This window comes from Carya illinoinensis, chromosome 6, assembly GCF_018687715.1.
Source record: "Carya illinoinensis cultivar Pawnee chromosome 6, C.illinoinensisPawnee_v1, whole genome shotgun sequence".
Classification (NCBI taxonomy): Eukaryota; Viridiplantae; Streptophyta; class Magnoliopsida; order Fagales; family Juglandaceae; genus Carya; species Carya illinoinensis.
This window is the reverse complement of record NC_056757.1, coordinates 1,063,781-1,084,282: the sequence shown is the minus strand read 5'-3', so window position 1 is coordinate 1,084,282 and position 20,502 is coordinate 1,063,781. Positions and strand designations below refer to the sequence as shown.

The 20,502-nt window shown below is 36.0% G+C and overlaps 1 protein-coding gene and 1 long non-coding RNA gene across 4 annotated transcripts; both read left to right on the top strand.

Moving 5' to 3' along the window:
- Positions 1-1,299: 1,299 nt before the first annotated feature.
- Positions 1,300-20,035, top strand: LOC122313827 (acidic endochitinase-like). Of its 3 annotated transcripts, XM_043129082.1 has the most exons (3): positions 1,300-1,581; positions 14,530-14,826; positions 19,550-20,035. In XM_043129082.1, the coding sequence occupies exons 1-3, from the start codon at positions 1,338-1,340 to the stop codon at positions 19,894-19,896; spliced, it is 888 nt and encodes a 295-aa protein (XP_042985016.1). In that variant the 5' UTR covers positions 1,300-1,337; the 3' UTR covers positions 19,897-20,035. The 3 variants fall into 3 exon arrangements, with proteins under 3 accessions (XP_042985016.1, XP_042985014.1, XP_042985015.1); XM_043129080.1 differs by lacking the exon at positions 1,300-1,581 and having other exon boundaries at positions 14,271-14,826; XM_043129081.1 differs by lacking the exon at positions 1,300-1,581 and having other exon boundaries at positions 14,271-14,831; positions 19,555-20,035.
- Positions 1,588-3,273, top strand: LOC122313830. Its single transcript, XR_006243519.1, has 2 exons — positions 1,588-2,440; positions 3,004-3,273. It is a non-coding gene; the product is annotated as an uncharacterized LOC122313830 (long non-coding RNA).
- Positions 20,036-20,502: the final 467 nt, after the last annotated feature.

Below are 20,502 nucleotides of genomic sequence, written 5' to 3'. Positions count from 1 at the left end.
TTCAAAATACTCCTTAAAAGAGAAATAAAATATTACCATAAAAGGAAAAAAATAATTAAAAATGGAAATTCGGAAGGGAAAATAGTAGATTTTGACCTCAAAAAAATACGGAACGAGCATTGCTGGGTGGCCACGACGTGCAAGCCGAAAAGAACTTTTCGAATTGGGGTTATATATGCGATTCTGATACTTGTAGTTAAAGTTATGGCCAAAATACAGAAACGTATCCAAAATTGTCACAATTAAGAAAAGATCACGAGTACCTGCCATCTTTGAGCTGATATGCCAACTCAGGATATTTCAGTAACATCAACATGCCATCTAACAATTCAGCATCATCTGACTCGAATCTGCTTGCATCAAAATGCTACATTTTGTCTAATGATATGGAAGTGTGATAATAAAAATCATGTCTTAATTTGTAGCATTATTCCTTTGTTCTTGTAATCGATTGGTACCTTTTTCCCTAGTTGTCAATGGATATATATACATATATCATGTGTTGGATTGAAATTAAAGCATGGAAATAAAGTAGAACTTGGAGGGAGAAAAATTCCCGTCCATATGATGTGGTGATTCAAAAACAAGACAACATAAATAATAAATTAATGTACTAATTAGCATCTTTCTTTAAGAGATTCGAAATTCATGATCCTTTTGTTGAATTATTCTACATCAATTGTTGAAAGGGCTCAGTGTAAGTGTAAGAGATTGCCTCACCCTTTAAGTTAGTTAACTTTTAGGATTGAGAGAGACTCATAATTACTTAACACTGGTATAATTAGAGTCAGGTTTATCAACAATTTATGTTCAATAGTCTCTGGAGAAATATGTTATCTTTGCTCCGACACCTAATGTGTAAGGAATAGATTGTTGAGATTATTCTACACCAATTATGAAAGGGATTGATAATTAGTTTAGAAGAATAAGGAAAAATCTCAGCCGCAAACTAGCTTTTCAAATTAAGTGAGCGACACGCAACAGTACCTTTCATAAAATGTCTTATAAGAAGAATCGAGATGTAGTGTCCAACTGGTCAGATGTGTCGGCGGTGTCAAACACGAGGTCTAGATTATTAATAGGTCATGTATCACTTGATAATGAGGAGGGATCATTAGGTAGCTCTTCGATCAGTCAAGACTGCTGGTGGTTAACTATTTACGTACACCTGTATATTGTTTGTCAAATTTTCCAGCAATAATTATCAAGAATTTGTTACCTCCACGACATGACTGTCGACTTTTCTTCCCTAAGCATTTGGACTTAAATGAACTAGCCCCGCACTTATAAATTTGTACTAATTCCTTCACCCAGAGCAGAACCTGACTAACAAGACCATGGCAGCCCAGAAACAAGCATCAATCTGCCTACTATTCTCCCTCTTAATCATCTCCTTGTACAAGTCCTCACAAGCCGCTGGTATTGCCATTTATTGGGGCCAACGCACCGATGAAGGCACTTTGGCTGACACTTGTGCCACGGGAAACTACCAATACGTGAATATAGCCTTCCTATCCACATTCGGTAATGGCCAAACCCCTGTACTAAACCTAGCCGGGCACTGTAATCCCAGTGCCAATGGTTGCGCCGGTCAAAGCATTGATCCATCAGCGGTATATATTCCGACTCGATAACAACATTCTCGTCAACCTTACTTACATATCAACCTTACTTTTTTATCCTTTCTTTTTTATTTTTTATTTTTTTATAAAAGGATAGGAGATTTTGAATTCAAATTTTTTATTTAGAGAATTTGGTAATATGTCATCAGGTCAGACTCTTAGCTAATTTTTTTATCGCTTTAATTTGTTGTTTCAAGTTAAAAATATGGTTAGAATAGAAAATATAGTAAGGCTGGAAATCCTATTGTTAGGGGGAAAATTCTCCCTAGAAGTTCGGCCCAAACCAAGCAAGCATGGCACTCGGCCCAAGGCTAGACCTAAGCCCGTCTAGTTCCAGGCTATATAACAGCGGGTACCCCAGCCCAAGAGGATGCGGGTCAAGCCGACGAGCCGGGTGGATTGTGATCTAGACACTCAACACCACTTTTGTCAGGGAAGAAGCAGCACGCCACCTCGATGGGACAACACAATCTGATGCCTTCCTTAGGCCAAGTAGCATTAATTGGGCTCTGACAGGGGCCACTCGAGGAGGCAGAGCATGAAGCTCTTAACCCTTGAGATAGTTATACGTATCCTCTCGAGCACCATAGAAAGGTAAGCTAAAAAAAGAACTCTCCATCTCTCAAGAGTTTTCCTTTAGACAAGACTAACTTAAGCATCAGAGGCTCTATCCGGCGACCCCCCGGGCTACTAGAATTGGGAGTACTAATTTTGTGTGTGCAGGTAAAAGAAGGCCCGAACCCTCGAAAAGTCTGGCCCAAAGGTATACGAAACATGATGTTAACACATATGATAAAAAAGCTCCCATAATATTATAGGTAAGTGATCATGTAGTACTGTTAATTAAATTGTTGCTTAATTAGTAATATTAAAGTCTGTCCTGATCCTAATTAATTCATTTATTGTCTATAGTTATTACTAAGATCATTTGATTATCAAAATTCAAAACATGATGATTTTTAATATTTTATCGTCTTGGTGTATATGGTCCATAATATTATAATTAAATTATATGTATGATCTAGTCGATCGTCATAATTTATATAATTAATTACGTGCTTGATCAGGTCAAAATTAATAATCTTATTATATATAGTTAGATATATATATATATATATATATATATATACTAGTTGAGGTGCAACGTGCGATGCACGTTTGCTTAGTTAGGTCAATTGGTTATTTTAGAAAAAAATAATATTTTTGATAAAAAATTGATCCTAATCAAAAATTTAGCATTGGGAAAAAACTCTAATAATTCAAGTGGAGTATAGCATTTACATTGAGCTTAACAACCTCAACCTGTAAAAATGATATGCTAAATACATTATTAGTAGTACATAATGAAATAACAGACTCTATGCCACCTTTTCACAAACAGAATGAGGGCACTCCGCATGACACTACAGCAAATAATGGAAGGACAATTACAGAGTGATCATGATTTACAACAAAAGGGTATCACGGGTACCACTCAACAGCAGAGCACAGCACAATCGAGTACAAGTTCTAAAAGCTAACAGTAGACAAATTTGTTATTGATGTCTACGGTGATTTGTAACCAACTCAATTGTTTTTATTCCTTTACATCATGTATAAATACCAACAGCTGTAGACAAACAAATACATTGAAAAACACAGTTTTCAGCAACGTATTCTATTTTTTCAACAGTACACACATACCAAGTTAATTAATCCTAAAAGGGGAAAAAAATACAATGTTTTGACAGCAGTGAACAAACCACATAAACTTCTCAACAATTAAAATTATAAACTCAATTTCCTTTCTTCTATAAGTAATCCTTTTTTTGCTTTAGAAGGCTACAAAAGCAACATGTCTTTTGTCTAGTTAACACTCAATTTCCTTTGCTGCTCTTTCACTTCTTTTCCAGTCCAACGAGAGTCCAAACTTCCAGATTTCTTCATGGTTTTCTTCTTTTCTTTTCAATGGAAGCTGCAAGTCAGAGAAGCCACACAAAATCACACAAAAAATGGGCAACAGAAATCCAAAATAGAACAGAAAATTGAAACAGACCAGCAAAAATTGTAACAGACAGCAGCAAGTTCTTCTCTCTCTGGTTCTTCAAGTTTTCAACCATTTTCCCTTGATTTCTTAATGAATTATAGCTATAAAACATCCAGAAATGATCGCTAATGGATGTAGCAATATCAAGTATTTGGAGTGTTGGAGTAGCTATCATTACTTCAAACCTAATAAACCAACTATACTCAAGCATGCCTTTAAGAGAAACGAACAAAATCAAGTACTGGTAGAACCATTCACAAGTGAAAGTTAACATTGATGATTGTCCAGCTAAGGGCAGACATACAAAAGATTATCCAGGACTAAAGGTAATAGCCTATGGCAACGGTTGGATATATGAAAGTTAGGAAAATAATAGACATTCGACATTTTTACAACCATTCATACAACTATGTTTTAAATTGAAAGCATTTTTGTAAAGTAACTTATATAACGATGTGTGTATAAGCCAAACTTGCAGAATCTATTAAAGGATACCAACAGTCAGATGGGAATCCCACAAAAGAGAAAAACTGGTCCTTTATAAAATAAAGAAAAAATTTAATTTCCCAAAACTCATCTTAAAGCCATATGTACCAAAAAATAAAAATAAAAACAACATTTAAGAACAAACAAATTCTATAAAAAATCACATTTGTTATTTCTGTCTAGTTTTTGCAAAGCACCACCACCAGAACCATGTATAAGGCCCTGTGCTGTCTTCGATCATTAATATAGGATCCTTTTTTTTTTTTTTTTCTTCATGAGCTTCAATTAACAAGTAGATAATTTTGGTGGATACAAACAAAAAAATAGTAACCAGTGTTACTGTCTAAGTTACGTGTACCAAGTAATAGAAGTTTCTGGATATGCTTTTCAGCTTTTGTTTCTTCCTCAATTCTCCTTTCAATTTTTGCATCCTGCAAGACACACATTGAAAAGAAAGATAAAGCTATATGCCACATAAAGTTGCTCTACAATTATTCCATACATGGGCATAACCAAGGATGTCTTTTACCAAACATAAAAAATCAAATAAAAAAAAAAAAAAAAAAGAGAGAGAACTTACGTGTGCGCATTCTCTTCAGCCTCTAATCCTCTGAAATGACGGTTTCTGCTGCAGAGTAGGCCCATATTTTTAATTTCAATTGAACACATTGAAGATGTACCAGTCAAGCTCCGCCAGAAATCAAAGGAGACTTTATTCCTTAACGTAATTTCTCTAGGTTAGCCCCTATATGCAACCAGTGACGGATATCTACTGCAATGGAGATCAACTGAGGGTTTTCTTCACGTCCCACTCGTAGACACCCCAAAAATTAAAATTAAAAGAAACCAAGAAATGAGGGTCTTAGAAGGAAATATGTGTAAAAATAAACCCAATGCTGCAGAAAACCATGACATGCAAAGAAACAAAAATTTAAACCCATTTATTAAACTGCTCTCCTCATGCTCTAACCCAGATTCAACACCATAGAACTAATTGAAGTAAACACCCAAAACCTAAATAAAAGGATACATAAGCATGGTTTGCTCCAAATACCAACTTGTCACCTGAGTTCAAAATAGCTGCAACCACAACATGAACAGCTGCAACCCATCACTTGATCATGTCCACAAACAATTAATTACACTGCATGTACATGTACATGTTTCTTGAACAAAAGTACCATACAGAATTCTCCATTAAAAGAATAAACATTCTCCATATAAAAGAATAGAATCATTCCTAACATTATTAACCAAGTAAAACAATAAAACCTATATCTGAAATCATATCTATGAAGAATGTTAGCTCAGCTAAAGCTGCTTATCTAACTGGTTCTCTGAAATGGGCCCGAGGCTAGACTCAAAAGAAAATCAACAAAAAGTTTGCTTCGTGTGACTATTTATAATTAAGAACACTGACTTCAGTTTTGATTCTTTTATGAAGGTGCTCAAAAGGGAGATTGTCCAAGTGAGTATGAAAATGAGAAATAAGATACATACACAAAAAATTGCATCTCAAACCAGAAGTAGCAAGGATTGCCCCATAGTTTTTGTTTTTTCTTTTTTTTTGCTTTGACAAGTAGTTCCTTGTCAGCAACTGCAGGCCACAAGTTACCAAGGTAGCAATATTCACCAGAATCAACCCAGAAATATTATCACTGCCTTGGTAGACCAAAGACAAGAATATGACCTCAAATTGTTACTTCTGAGATGACCAAAAAACTTCCTACCTTCTACACCAAAATAGTAAAAACTGGTTGTCAAACTGAATAGGTAGTGTGGCAAGACACACACACCCACAGCCTCAAAGACCATTCTTCCAATTAAAAAACAATGCTCTCCACAGCAGGCTTTTCTTTAAGTTCTTCAAAAGCAAGAAATGAAAAAAAAAAAAAACAACGCCCTCCATAGCAGCAACAATGAAAGACAGTATAACCATTATTACCGAAGTTGTTTTGGAACTTGGTTGCTCCCTCATGACCATTTTACATTTTAGAGCATCTCATTCCAGATTATTAGCTAAAAATGCACAGAAGCGTTGTAGTTTGCCACCAAAAAGAAAAAAAAAAAATCATCTTTTATCATAGCAAAAATCAAAGCTACTTTCGCTTTGGATAGTAGTGTGTTTATAATCCACACACAGACAATGTTACCATTTAATTGAACTCCGTGAAATAGCTAGCTACAAATTATTTACAATTAGAAGTTCAAAAAATATCTTCAATCAGCAAAACCACGCCAAAAGTCAATAAGAATTTAATTATTGCAAAATAAAGCAACAAGATTGTATACAAAACCTACAAAAGGAAACTAAAAATCAAATGATCATTCATTTCGATTAAACAAGCCCGCGCAAATAATCAAGCATTTACAGATCCATGGCCACGAAACTTTGATCAGGAGAAGTATAATTATCTTACCCAAAGATAGGTACCATTCTTGGGAGGTAATCAGAACCATCAAGTGCCCTGGACCATTGCTTGTTCTTGTCAAGTTGTTCAACTTGTTCCCTAGTAAACCTGCATATATGGTAGCCGGAAAAAGTAATAAAAAATGAAATCAATTAGATATAGATAATAGAATGTGACTGAAAACATAACATATCCTTCTCGTTTTTAATTAGTTTCTTTTTGGCATTAGCATTTTCTTGCTTTGGCGAGTAACTGAGTAAGAGAGAGGGAGAGAGATATATAGAAATTTCCTACCACTTTAGAACCCATATATATACCATCCACCACAATAACAATTCACCTCCACAACACAAACTTATATATCTACCATATATATAAATGGGAATGTTACAAATGGTAAAAGCTGTACTTGACGGAAACTGAATAAATCATGGAACATCCAACAGAACCTCCACCCCGAAGTGAAAAATTTATATTCCAAACGAAATAGAAAGTTTTCTGCATACAAAATAAAGCTTCTACAAAGGTTCATCTACAACATACACAAACTCCACGAAACAAACAAATTGTTATAAGAATAGAACTACTCATCTGAATCACCAAGTCCTGCAAAAGGAGTTGATTTGCAAACCAAGGGAAAGTCCTTATGAGAGAGAGAGAGAGAGAGAGAGAGAGAGAGAGAGAGAGAGAGAGAGAGAGAGAGAGAGAGAGAGAGAGAGAGAGAGAGAGAGAGAGAGAGAGAGAGAGAGAGAGAGAGAGAGAGAGAGAGAGAGAGAGAGAGAGAGAGAGAGAGAGAGGTCAGTTATGAGAGACTAATGATTATTTATGCAGTTAAATTCAGGTCCATGTATTGGTGTGCTCATATTCCAGCTTTTAGTATAAATAAATTGTTATATTACATTGCACTTTACCACAACTGTTTATTTAAAAAAATTAGAATCCTTGTTCTGCCATTTTCCAATAAAAAAACCAATTTTGAGCAAAACAGTAAAGAGCAAGAAGATAAAATTAGTAGTTGAATCACACTAATTGATATCTACGATGCTTATTGTATCAATTGCAAACAAAATATCTGAAAGACATACAAACCTAAAAGCACCATCAACTCCAAACAAAAAACTGCATTACCTACCAAAAAGTGCAAATTCCCGACCAAGAAACAAACAAAAAAATCAGAATAACTAAAGGAAAAAAAAACGATGACATGCAAAAAAAAAAAAAAAAAAAAAAAAAGACCTCAAAGCATCATCAACCCAAACCATATAGTGCAAGTTACTTATGTGCTGTATTTTCTTAAAAATACTTTACAGAATTCTCCATTAAAAGAACTTTTCAGTTTTTTGCATAAAATAAAATAACAAAATAACAATAGAAAAATACTTAACTAACAAAAAAATTTTAACCTCAACATAATTTAACCAGGAAAAATCTAAAACACATACAAACCTCAAAGCACCATCAACTCGAAACCAAAAAGTGCAGATTTCCTGCAGGAAACAAACCAATAAATCAGATTAATTAAAGGAAAAAAAAATGATGACATGCCAACAAAAAAAAAAAAAAAAAAACTCAAAGCATCATCAACCCCAAACCATACAGTGGAAATTACTTTTGTTCTGTATTTTCTTTAACAAAAGTACCATATAGAATTCTCAATAAAAGAACCTTTCAATTTTTGGTATAAAATAAAATAACAAAATAAAAATAGAAAAATATTTAACTTTTTTCCTCTTCTTATTGCCTTTTAATACTTTCATGCTGTTCAAGAGAATAAAATTTCTTAAAAAATAAAAAAAATTAACCTCAACATAATTTAACCCATTGCTAAACTATTTCAATAGGTTTCATCTTCAGAAGTCTTCTCATCCCTAAAGAGAACACAATATATTCTCTCTATTTGTTGCTATTGCATGAAGATCCCTGAAGCACCTGAAACAGAAATCAGAAAGTGAATAAGATGATTGCAATGGATTATATATATTTGATCCAATTAAATAGATGTTTGATTTATTAATTTATGGAAGAGCACTCCAATCTTATTTATGAAGTTAGCCCACTTGTGAAATCCTGCACTTGAATAAATTATTTAAAATCAGTTTTTTAAATAATTAATTTTAAAGAATTTGTGTGATCACTGTGATGAAGTAGCTTACATCCTAATCTAGTATTTTTAAAGAAACTGTGTGATGAAGTGGCCTTGTGATCTCAAGTAGTACTAAGTTTTTACAGCTATATAGTTTCTACATCTGCACTCAATCATGGTATGGATGAGTTTATTTGGAGATGAAGATGTCTGCCAGTTTGTAATTAAGAGACATCCTTGAACAGTAGTGTTCTAAAAATTATGAGAGGCACTTAATCAATCATTCCCAAACAGGGGTATGAAAAGCATCCTCCTTGTCCGTGAGTTTCAACCAGGAAATCCTCCTTGCACTCAATCTCTTCACTCCATTGTATCCTAGATGGTTGTTTATGGTAGTTAAAATGTGTGATTAAGAACCATCATATAAGATCTATATATAAAGGTGAAGACTAATCATTCTGGACAAAGCCAAAAAATTTGAGAAACATATTCGACAAACATCAATAAAACCCATAGGAACAAAAGCTAAACCTACCCACAGTGCACTGCCATTGACTCTTTTATATCAAAAGATTAGTTTCCAATACAACATGAAGGGATGGAAGTTCATTCTATTTGTAGATTTTCCAAATTTGTTCAGAGCAAGCTTAATTGAAGTTGGAACAAAAAAAATTAGACATTGCATCACATAAAATGACATAAACAGGGTGCAAAACAACCCCACACCAACAGCAACAAGGAAAATGGAGAAACAAGATTGGTGTCATCTGTCATGCCAAAATATGGGAAATTAGAACATAACAAGTTGTCTCCTACAACAATAATAGATTATACCCAGCGCATCCTTGAGGAGTTCCAGCTTGCATGGAGTGGTGGGCAAGCCAGTTTCTGACTTGCTGACAAACAAGATTATACAGTTTATAGCTGTTCAGAACATCAGAAATATAAAACTACTAAAATAAATAAATATGATATATTGAAAAGATGTGGCACGCAAGCCACCTTTAAGTCTCCCACAAGGAGGTGTATTCTTTCAAAGAATATCTTTATTTTTAACAAAAGTCTTGAGTTTTACTGAATCAAAACTCATCTGTTTTTTTAATACCTAGATTTTTCCAAACATTTTAAACCAGTTTTTAATTAACGAAACACATATCTTTATTTTTAATAAAAGCCTATTGCCTCCTCGTTAGACTGAACACTCCAAACAAAATTGCTATTTTCTCTATTCAAAGAAAAGAAATGAATCTGCATATTCTGATGATCCAGAAAGATTTAACTCTTACAGAATTTCTAAAAAGCGGAATATTTATTGAATCAAATTCTCAACCAAAATAAATAGAAATAAAAATCCTAAACATCTTAAACAAAAAAATGAATTAAAATTCTTAAAAAACATACAAACTAAAATAAATACAAATGACAAACCTAAACATTTCAAACAAAAAAAATAAAAGCATCTGTTTTTTTTTTCAAAAAGCTGGAAATGAAAATCCAACAATATATAAACTGAATTAAACATATAAATAATAAAATCTAAAAATCCAAAAATAGGAATGAAATAAAAAAATATGCATATTAAAACCGAGAAAAGAAACTGAAAGAGACGTACAAACCTCATAGCATCATCAACTGCAAATCAAAAAATGTAAATTCCCTGCAAGAAACAAACCAACCAATTAGATTAACTAAAGGCAAAAAGACGATGACAAAGAAACACAAAAATAAAAAAAAAATAAAAAATAAAAAAATCTCAAAGCATCATGAACCCCAAACCATACCATGCAAACTACTTTTATGCTGTATTCTTTTAAAACAAAAGTATTATACAGAAATCTCCGTTATCATAACCATTCTATGTTTAGTATAAAATAAAATAACAAAAGCAAAACCTCAACATAATTTAATTCATTGCTAAACTGTCATAGATACAAAAGCCATAAACTCATAATATAATATGAGCAACCAGAAGCCATCTTAAACCACATGTAAAAACAAAAATTAGAATCCTTATCCTGACATTTTCCAACAAAAAAGAAACAATTTTCAACGAAAAAGTAAAGAGGAAGAAGATAAAAAGAATAGTTGAACCTCACTAACTAATTTCTATGATGCTTAATGTACCAATTCACAAAAGAGGAATAACCAGTTTTTCTAATAACCAGTAAAGAGGAATAAGATATAAAATATACTAATAACCAGTTTTTTTATAAAATTCCGAACCAAGAAATTCTAACCTCAGCATAATTTAATCCATATATTGCTGAACTGTCACAAATACAAAAACCATAAACTGAAAATATAAAATAAACCAGAAGCAATCTTCTTTTGATAAGTATAAACCAAAAGCAATCTTAAACTCAAATGTTCATACACATAAAAAAAATTTTTTTTTTTGAGTGCTTGTTTTACAATTTCCAGACAAACTGACGGATCAAAAGGAAAGAAATAAAAAGAAAAACAAATCCAGAAGAAATAAATATGCTTATTCTATCAATTCACCAACGTATTTGAGGAACATGATATAAAGGAAACCAACAACAAGATACGAACCCAAAAAAAAAACAAATAGGAGAAAGGGAAGGAAGGAATAACTACAAAACCCACCCCCTTCCACGGTCCCCACTCCCTCTCTCAGGCTCATTTTCCTTAACTTTCTCTCCCAAAGGTAGCCCTATAACCACCTCTCTCCCTATCTCTAAAATTTGAGAGAGAAGCGTTTAGAAAAATAGAAATTTAATTTAATTTTCAAAAAAATGAAGAGGTTGAAGAGCTATTACATGAACATAGGGCATCCACATACCATAGAGAGGAAATGGATTTTCCCCTTGGCGATAGGCTCCATTGTTTCTCTCTTCCTTTTCTTCATCACGATGCTAACCTCACCCAATGGTACGGCCTTCGTCCCGCTCTACCGCTCCATCACCTTCGGCTCTGTCTTCGTTGAGTCCAAGCTCCACGTCATCCCGACCTCGACCCTTCCCCCACATATGAAGCTGAGAATGAAAGAAATCGCAGGTGTTGGGGCTGGGTCTCACGGTTTTGGTGATTTGGGTTTCAGCAAGATCAAGAAAAATCGAGGGTCGTGAGGTACAGTGGTAGAATAGAGAATGGGTCTGGGTTGAGAGAGAGAGAGAGAGAGCTCGAGCTCGGGAGTAATACGAAGCCGAATGAAAAATTTCTGTGGTCTAAAATTCTTCTGTAAAAAAATCTCTGACACAATCTTGCTAAAGAGTAAAACATCCTCATAAAAACCAATACAAAGAAAAAATAAAGGATTAAATAAGTAACTATATAATGATACGGTAGCATAAAACGAGTGAAAAATTACTATTTTTAATACTGTAGCTAAATACTGTTCCTAACACTGTAGCACGCCGATTCTCACTTTTAATATATAAGAGATATATATATATATATATATATATATATATATGAGTGGTACTAGGTATGCTTGTGAAATTTCTATCTTAAATATTACTTTCCATGCATGAATATATAATTATATAATAAGGATACCGATACTTTTAATTAATTAGAACTTCTTCTAGACTTTAATAGAATATTTCGATAAATGCAAATGTATTTTTTTTCTTCTTTTTCTTTAATCATTTTTAAATTTTTATATATCTTTAAATATTTTTAAAAAATAACAAAAAATCAATTTACTAATATTCAATTCCTACCATTAAGTAGAATAAAAAAATAAAAATAAAAAAAATTAATCAGTCACTTTTATTGGTACAACTAGCGTTTTCTATAGATATATATGGATCCGGAACATAATATCTTAATTCGTGGTTCTGCATGCACATTGTGAGGAGTCCCATCCATTCTATTTGTATAAATTAAATTGGATTATGATTATTATATGTCTAGATAACATTATTGTTGCCGATGGCGGATGCAAATTTTATTTTTTATGAAAAATTCTATAAAGTACATTCTCATTTTACCATGATGAGGTGATATTACTCGTCAACTTGTAAATATATCTTAGAAACAAAATAATACATGATCTAATAGTAATAAAAATGTGATGCTGGACTATATAGTGATTATTCTACAAGTTAGTCTCAACAGATAATTTATAGGGTAGAACACAAGAGAATTATCTAAAAATACAAAGAAACATGATCTCTGATGTTCAATTTAAAATTATCAAATAAAAAAATTTTCAAAATTAGCCCACAAGCCAGGCTATATAGCTGAAAATCGTCATTATCAGAATTTTATCAAAAATAGTAAAATTTCAATAATCATGCCAAAGTTAAATACGTAATAAAAGAAATAATCTGTCAAAAATTGAGCTCAAATCGGGTTCAAAATCACTCCTTAAAAGAGAAATAAAATATTACCATAAAAGGAAAAAAAATTAAAAATGGGGATTCAGAAGGGAAAATAGTAGATTTTGACTTCAAAAAAATGCGGACCGAGCATTGCTGGGTGGCCACGACGTGCAAGCCGAAAAGAACTTTTCGAATTGGGGTTATATATGCGATTCTGATACTTGTAGTTAAAGTTATGGACAAAATACAGAAACGTATCCAAAATTGTCACAATTAAGAAAAGATCACGAGTACCTGCCATCTTTGAGCTGATATGCCAACTCAAGATATTTCAGTAGCATCAACATGCCATCTAACAACTCAGCATCATCTGACTCGAATCTGCTTGCATCAAAATGCTACATTTTGTCTAATGATATGGAAGTGTGATAATAAAAATCATGTCTTAATTTGTAGCATTATTCCTTTGTTCTTGTAATCGATTGGTACCTTTTTCCCTAGTTGTCAATGGATATATATACATATATCATGTGTTGGATTGAAATTAAAGCATGGAAATAAAGTAGAACTTGGAGGGAGAAAAATTCCCGTCCATATGATGTGGTGATTCAAAAACAAGACAACATAAATAATAAATTAATGTACTAATTAGCATCTTTCTTTAAGAGATTCGAAATTCATGATCCTTTTGTTGAATTATTCTACATCAATTGTTGAAAGGGCTCAGTGTAAGTGTAAGAGATTGCCTCACCCTTTAAGTTAGTTAACTTTTAGGATTGAGAGAGACTCATAATTACTTAACACTGGTATAATTAGAGTCAGGTTTATCAACAATTTATGTTCAATAGTCTCTGGAGAAATATGTTATCTTTGCTCCGACACCTAATGTGTAAGGAATAGATTGTTGAGATTATTCTACACCAATTATGAAAGGGATTGATAATTAGTTTAGAAGAATAAGGAAAAATCTCAGCCGCAAACTAGCTTTTCAAATTAAGTGAGCGACACGCAACAGTACCTTTCATAAAATGTCTTATAAGAAGAATCGAGATGTAGTGTCCAACTGGTCAGATGTGTCGGCGGTGTCAAACACGAGGTCTAGATTATTAATAGGTCATGTATCACTTGATAATGAGGAGGGATCATTAGGTAGCTCTTCGATCAGTCAAGACTGCTGGTGGTTAACTATTTACGTACACCTGTATATTGTTTGTCAAATTTTCCAGCAATAATTATCAAGAATTTGTTACCTCCACGACATGACTGTCGACTTTTCTTCCCTAAGCATTTGGACTTAAATGAACTAGCCCCGCACTTATAAATTTGTACTAATTCCTTCACCCAGAGCAGAACCTGACTAACAAGACCATGGCAGCCCAGAAACAAGCATCAATCAGCCTACTATTCTCCCTCTTAATCATCTCCTTGTACAAGTCCTCACAAGCCGCTGGTATTGCCATTTATTGGGGCCAACGCACCGATGAAGGCACTTTGGCTGACACTTGTGCCACGGGAAACTACCAATACGTGAATATAGCCTTCCTATCCACATTCGGTAATGGCCAAACCCCTGTACTAAACCTAGCCGGGCACTGTAATCCCAGTGCCAATGGTTGCGCCGGTCAAAGCACAGATATCAAAGCTTGCCAAGCTAGAGGCATCAAAGTCCTCCTTTCCATTGGCGGTAGTTCCGGAAGCTACTCCCTATCTTCAGCCGACGATGCAAAGCAAGTGGCCAACTACCTTTGGAATAACTTCCTTGGTGGTCAGTCCAATTCACGACCCTTAGGCGATGCAGTTCTGGATGGCATTGATTTCGACATCGAGGCTGGTTCGGGCCAACCGTGGGATGAGCTCGCTCGGTCTCTAAACGGATTCAGCCAACAGAAAAAAGTGTACTTGGCCGCAGCTCCGTGTAAAGAAACTAAAGCAGAGTTTTTAAGAATTGTATATTCTTCATATATTTGACAGATTACAAGAGGTTTATATATATACATAATTATAACTGATTCCTATCTTTATGCAACATCCTAATTTGAGTTTGACAACTGTAATATTCAAAAATAGACCCGCAGGATCACAGCTCCTCATCCCTTATGTGTAGCACTGATTTCGGCAAGTGATGAATGCAGATTTACTTCCTGATTTTCAGTGATATTAATCTGATCTTCTACACGCCCCCTCAATCTGAAGGGGAGTTCTCGAACATTCAGATTGAGTAGTATAGTCTTGAACTTGCTTGGTGGCAACGGTTTGGTCAAAGCATCTGCTAGTTGATCACGACTGGAAAGAAACTGTACAGATAATTGCTTGCGAGATACTTGATCCCTTACAAAGTGAAAATCAATCTCGATGTGTTTCGTCCGAGCATGAAACACTGGGTTGGAGGAGAGATAAGTGGCGCCGATATTGTCACACCACAGTACAGGTGGGTGATGAGCAGAGACGCCAAGCTCGGATAAAATGGACTTTATCCATATGATTTCGGCTGCAGTGTTTGCAAGTGACTTGTATTCAGCCTCTGTGCTGCTTCTGGCCACTGTTTGTTGTTGTTTGCAGCTCCATGAAATTAGATTAGGACCTTGGAAAATGCAATATGCACCAACAGATCGTCTATCATCTCTATCAGCTGCCCAATCCGAGTCTGAATAAGCTTGTAGTTTTAAATCTGTTGCTTTGGTAATGAGAAGACCTGTAGAAACCGTATGCTTCAAATATCTAAGGATTCGTTTAACGGCTTGCCAATGTGATTCCATAGGTTTATGCATGAACTTGCTGACTTTATGAACGGCAAATGCCAAATCAGGCCTTGTGAAAGCTAAGTACTGCATGCTGCCTACGAGACTTCGATATAAACTCACATCAGTACAAGAAGGGCCATCAGTTGCAGTAAGATGACATGTAGAAGCCATTGGAGTGGTACACGGCTTGGCTTTGTCCATGTTGCTCCTTTTTAGTAAATCAACTATATATTTTCTTTGAGTGAGATAAAGTCCCTCTGAGCTGCGAACAGCTTCAACCCCGAGAAAGAAGTGGAGATCACCCAGTTCTTTGACCGCAAAATCAGCTTTTAGACGTTGTATGATTCGGGTGATAGCAATAGAGCTTGAGCCTGTAATTAAGATATCATCAACATATATTAAAATGTAAATAATCTCTGTTTTTGTCTTTAGAATAAAAAGAGAGTTGTCAGCTTGACTTTCTCGGAAATGCAAGATCTTGAGTTTATCCGAAAGTTTCAAAAACCAAGCTCTTGGAGCTTGGCGAAGGCCATATAGCGATTTGTGTAATTTACACACATGGTTCGGGTACTGAGAATGAACGTAGCCTGGAGGCTGAGACATGTACACCTCTTCGTGTAAATCGCCATGCAAAAAGGCATTTTGCACGTCAAGTTGGAGAATAGGCCAGGCATAGGAGACAGCAAGGGATAGCACCAACCGGATTGTTGCATGTTTCACAACAGGACTAAATGTTTCTGAAAAATCAACTCCTTCTTGTTGGTGGAAGCCTTTGGCAACCAATCGAGCCTTGTAACGCTCAATGGTTCCATCGGCATTCTTTTTAATCCGATATACCCAGCGACAACCCACTATGTTAGCATGCGGGGAGGGTGCAACAAGGGACCAAGTACCATTTTGTAGGAGAGCATCGAATTCCTTATTCATTGTTGCACGCCAGGGAAGATGTTTAGAAGCTTCCGTAAAAGATGTTGGTTCTGAAGCTTGGACAGCTGTCTCGGTGAGCAAGGCTCTTGGAAGAGGATATCGAACATAGCAATCGGACTGCTTCCTTGGCTGGTGAATATTATTTTTCGATCTGGTAAGCATAGGATGACTGTTTGTAGCATGCTGTGAAGGGTTACTGCACTGAGTAGAAGCTAAGTCCGAATGTGGAGCTGCTGCTGCGTGGGGTTGAGGATCAGGAAAATTGACAGCACGTGAAGGCTCTTCCTCTGTTTCTGCAAGAGAAGATAAACAATGGGTAGACTGTGTGCGCATGGGAAGGAGGGGAGTTTGCAAATCTGTTGAGGGAGCAGAAACATGTATATTTGAGGGAAGAGACACAGATTGAAGAGTGGAAGACTCGGAGCTGGCGGAGTGAACAGGAATAAAAAGAGATTCATCAAATATAACATGTCTCGAAATATAAGTTTTACCAGTAGATGGATCAAAACATTTGTATCCTTGATGATAGAGACTGTAGCCGAGGAAGATGCACGTATGAGACCGATAGCTAAGTTTATGTTTATTGTAGGGTCGCATGTTTGGCCAACATGCACAGCCAAAGACTCGCAAAAATGAGTAATCAGGCATACGATTATACAAGCATTCAAAGGGAGATTTGTATTTTAGAACAGGTGTGGGGAGACGATTGATGATATATGTGGCTGTTTGGAATGCATCTTCCCAGTAGGCGAGTGGTAGTTTGGAATGAGCCAATAAACTTAAGCCGACTTCGACAATGTGTCGATGTTTACGTTCAATGGAGCCATTTTGTTGGTGAGTGTACGGACAAGCGAGCCGATGATGGATTCCATGGTGTTTAAAATATGTGTTGAGGCGGCGGAATTCACCACCCCAATCGGATTGGATAGCTTTGATTTTTCGTTCAAAATGCTTCTCAACATATGCTTGGAATTGAAGAAAAATTGTTTCAACATCAGATTTAAACTTCAATGGAAATAACCAAACGAACTTTGAATAATCATCAAGAAAACTAACATAATATTTAGCTCCGGTGGTGGAAGCCACAGAGGCAGGTCCCCACACGTCCGTAAAGATTAAATCTAAGGGGTGACTAGAAACATAAGGAGAAGAGTGAAACGGTAAAGCATGGCTTTTCGCAAGTTGACAATCGGAGCAAACAGAAGACAATTTATTACTGCTAGCCGAAGGATTATTGGTGGAGAGAACTTTGTTAACAATAGGTTGTGATGCATGGCCAAGGCGAAGATGCCAGTCACGAGAGGAGACGCGAACAGCTGAGAGAGCACAAGGGTGGCGAGAGGTGGAGCTGAATTTATAGAGACCATTACTGAGTTTGCCTTGATGATGGACCTTCCCCGAGTAATCCTTCACAAGAAAGAAGTTATCGTGAAATTCAAAGTACACATGATTGTCAACACAAAATTGTTGGACAGACAATAAGTTCTTTTGAATTTCAGGAACTACAAGAACATTATGAAGAACAAAGGAAGAGGAGGGAGTGGAGAGTTGAGTAGAACCAATTTTTGTGATTTGCAAACCTTGACCATTTCCCACGTGAACATTATCGGAACCACTGTAATCTTCACTTTTGAGAGTTAGATTGCTGATGTCGTTTGTGACATGGTGAGTAGCGCCGGAGTCTGCATGCCAATTGGGTTCCCAGTTCGAACAATTGGACGCTACCATAGCTTGTTTGCTTTCAGTTGCAGGGGAATCCTGATAAGATAGATCAAAGCGATGGTAACATTTTCTGGCCGAGTGACCTGGTTTATTACAAACCTGACATATCAGAGATGACAAATCATTGCGAGGAGAGTTGTTGGTGTAGCCACCACGTTGGGGACGTCCCTTGCCACGATAGCCACCTCGTCCTCGATTATGGAACTGCTGGAATGGTTTTTGAGCAAGATTAACAGAGGCTGGTGGAACAGGGGAGGCTAGTTGGTGCCGAGAAATGCGTGCTTCAGTTGTCAGCAGCAGAGAGTAAATTTCTTCAAGAGAAACCATGTCTGACCGAGCAGAGATGGAGGCCACAAAACTGTCGTACTCATGGCCTAAACCAGCAAGCACATACGTGATTACGTCTTCGCTGGTCAAAGGTTGTCCTGCAATGGCTAACTCATCAGTTAGTTTCTTTATAAACAAAAAATAGTCGGTGGCAGACTTATTGCCTTTGGTGGCAGTTGCTAGTTGGGTGCGTATTTGCACTGTTTTTGCACGTGTGCGAGAGGAGAAATTTTCATCCAAAGCATGCCAAACAGCATGTGAAGTGGTATAGTTAACCACTTGAGAAAGGACTCCTTCAGAAAGAGATGACATTAAAATGCTAAGAATGATGTTGTCCTGACGTACCCAGTGAGAGTAGGCAGGATTCGGTGCTATAGTGATGGTACCATTGTCAGGATGGGAGGTAGAAATGGTTTGAGGAGGAAGAGGTGTGGACCCATCGAGATAACCAAATAGATCTTGGCCACGAAAGTAAGGCACAAGTTGAGCTTTCCAAAGAAGATAGTTGTCGGAAGTGAGCTTAACAGTGACAACATTGGCCATGGGAATGACAGAAGAAGAGCTGGTTGGTGGAGGAGGGATGCTAGTTGAAGAGGAAGGGGATGAGGAAGACATTGAGTAGACGGTGGTCTTTTGAGGGTCAGTCTGATACCATGTAAAGAAACTAAAGCAGAGTTTTTAAGAATTGTATATTCTTCATATATTTGACAGATTACAAGAGGTTTATATATATACATAATTATAACTGATTCCTATCTTTATGCAACATCCTAATTTGAGTTTGACAACTGTAATATTCAAAAATAGACCCGCAGGATCACAGCTCCTCATCCCTTATGTGTAGCACTGATTTCGGCAAGTGATGAATGCAGATTTACTTCCTAATTTTCAGTGATATTAATCTGATCTTCTACACTCCGCAGTGTCCGTTCCCGGATGCTCATCTCGATACGGCCATCAAAACCGGTCTGTTTGATTATGTTTGGGTTCAATTCTACAATAACGCTCAATGCCAATACGCAGACAATGCTAACAATCTTTTAAGTGCTTGGAATCAATGGACCACGGTTCAAGCTAGCCAAGTGTTCTTGGGGCTTCCAGCTGCTCCCGAGGCTGCTCCAAGCGGCGGATTTGTTACGGCAGACGTGCTCAAGTCTCAGGTTCTTCCATCTATTAAGAGTTCAGCAAAGTATGGAGGAATTATGCTATGGAACAAAGCGTTCGATAGTGGCTATAGTTCAGCCATAAAGGACAGTGTCTAGGTCACGCTCATAATTAACGCTTTGCTGAACAACTAGTATATGGGTTTTTCACTGCCTATCCTATGGGGTTTGACATGTACTTTTATGGCAACTAGTCTCTAAATAAATAAATAAGAGAAATAACGTCATTCTTACTCAATAGTACTTTGCCCCCCATGTTTTACGTGTACATATAAATTCATGAGAGCTCGATCGCTTAGCTTCTTCGTATGTACATTTATATATTCAACATGACTAGCTAGCAGTACGTTTCGTCTGATCAATTCAAGTGATTAGAACCATATATATATGTATGTATGTATAAACGTTTCATCAGAGAAATCTTTAACAAATTAAAAAAAAAGAAAAAGAAAAAAGAAGGAAGAAAATTTAATAAGGACTTCTATTGGTCAAAAAAGGAACGACGTTTGGCGATGAGAAAATTTGTAGTGTCTACGTTGTACATATTTTTCATCGACAAACCAAAACCCACATGGTCATCAAATTGGTTATATAACTAATTCCCTGCAGAGAGCTAGCTAGCTTTGATTTCGTTTATAATTTATTCTCGTTCAAAATAGCTAGCTAGCTTATCCGATCCCTTCATGACTTTTTACCATCGGGCCT

Bases quoted from the DNA above. Each gene is read 5' to 3' on its own strand.
- LOC122313827 (XM_043129082.1), top strand. From the start codon at position 1,338: ATGGCAGCCCAGAAACAAGCATCAATCTGCCTACTATTCTCCCTCTTA. The intron at 1,582-14,529 runs GTTGCGCCGGTC...CCAGTGCCAATG, and splicing joins CTGTAATCCCAGTGCCAATG to GTTGCGCCGGTCAAAGCACA. The intron at 14,827-19,549 runs CTCCGTGTAAAG...TGATCTTCTACA, and splicing joins AAAAGTGTACTTGGCCGCAG to CTCCGCAGTGTCCGTTCCCG.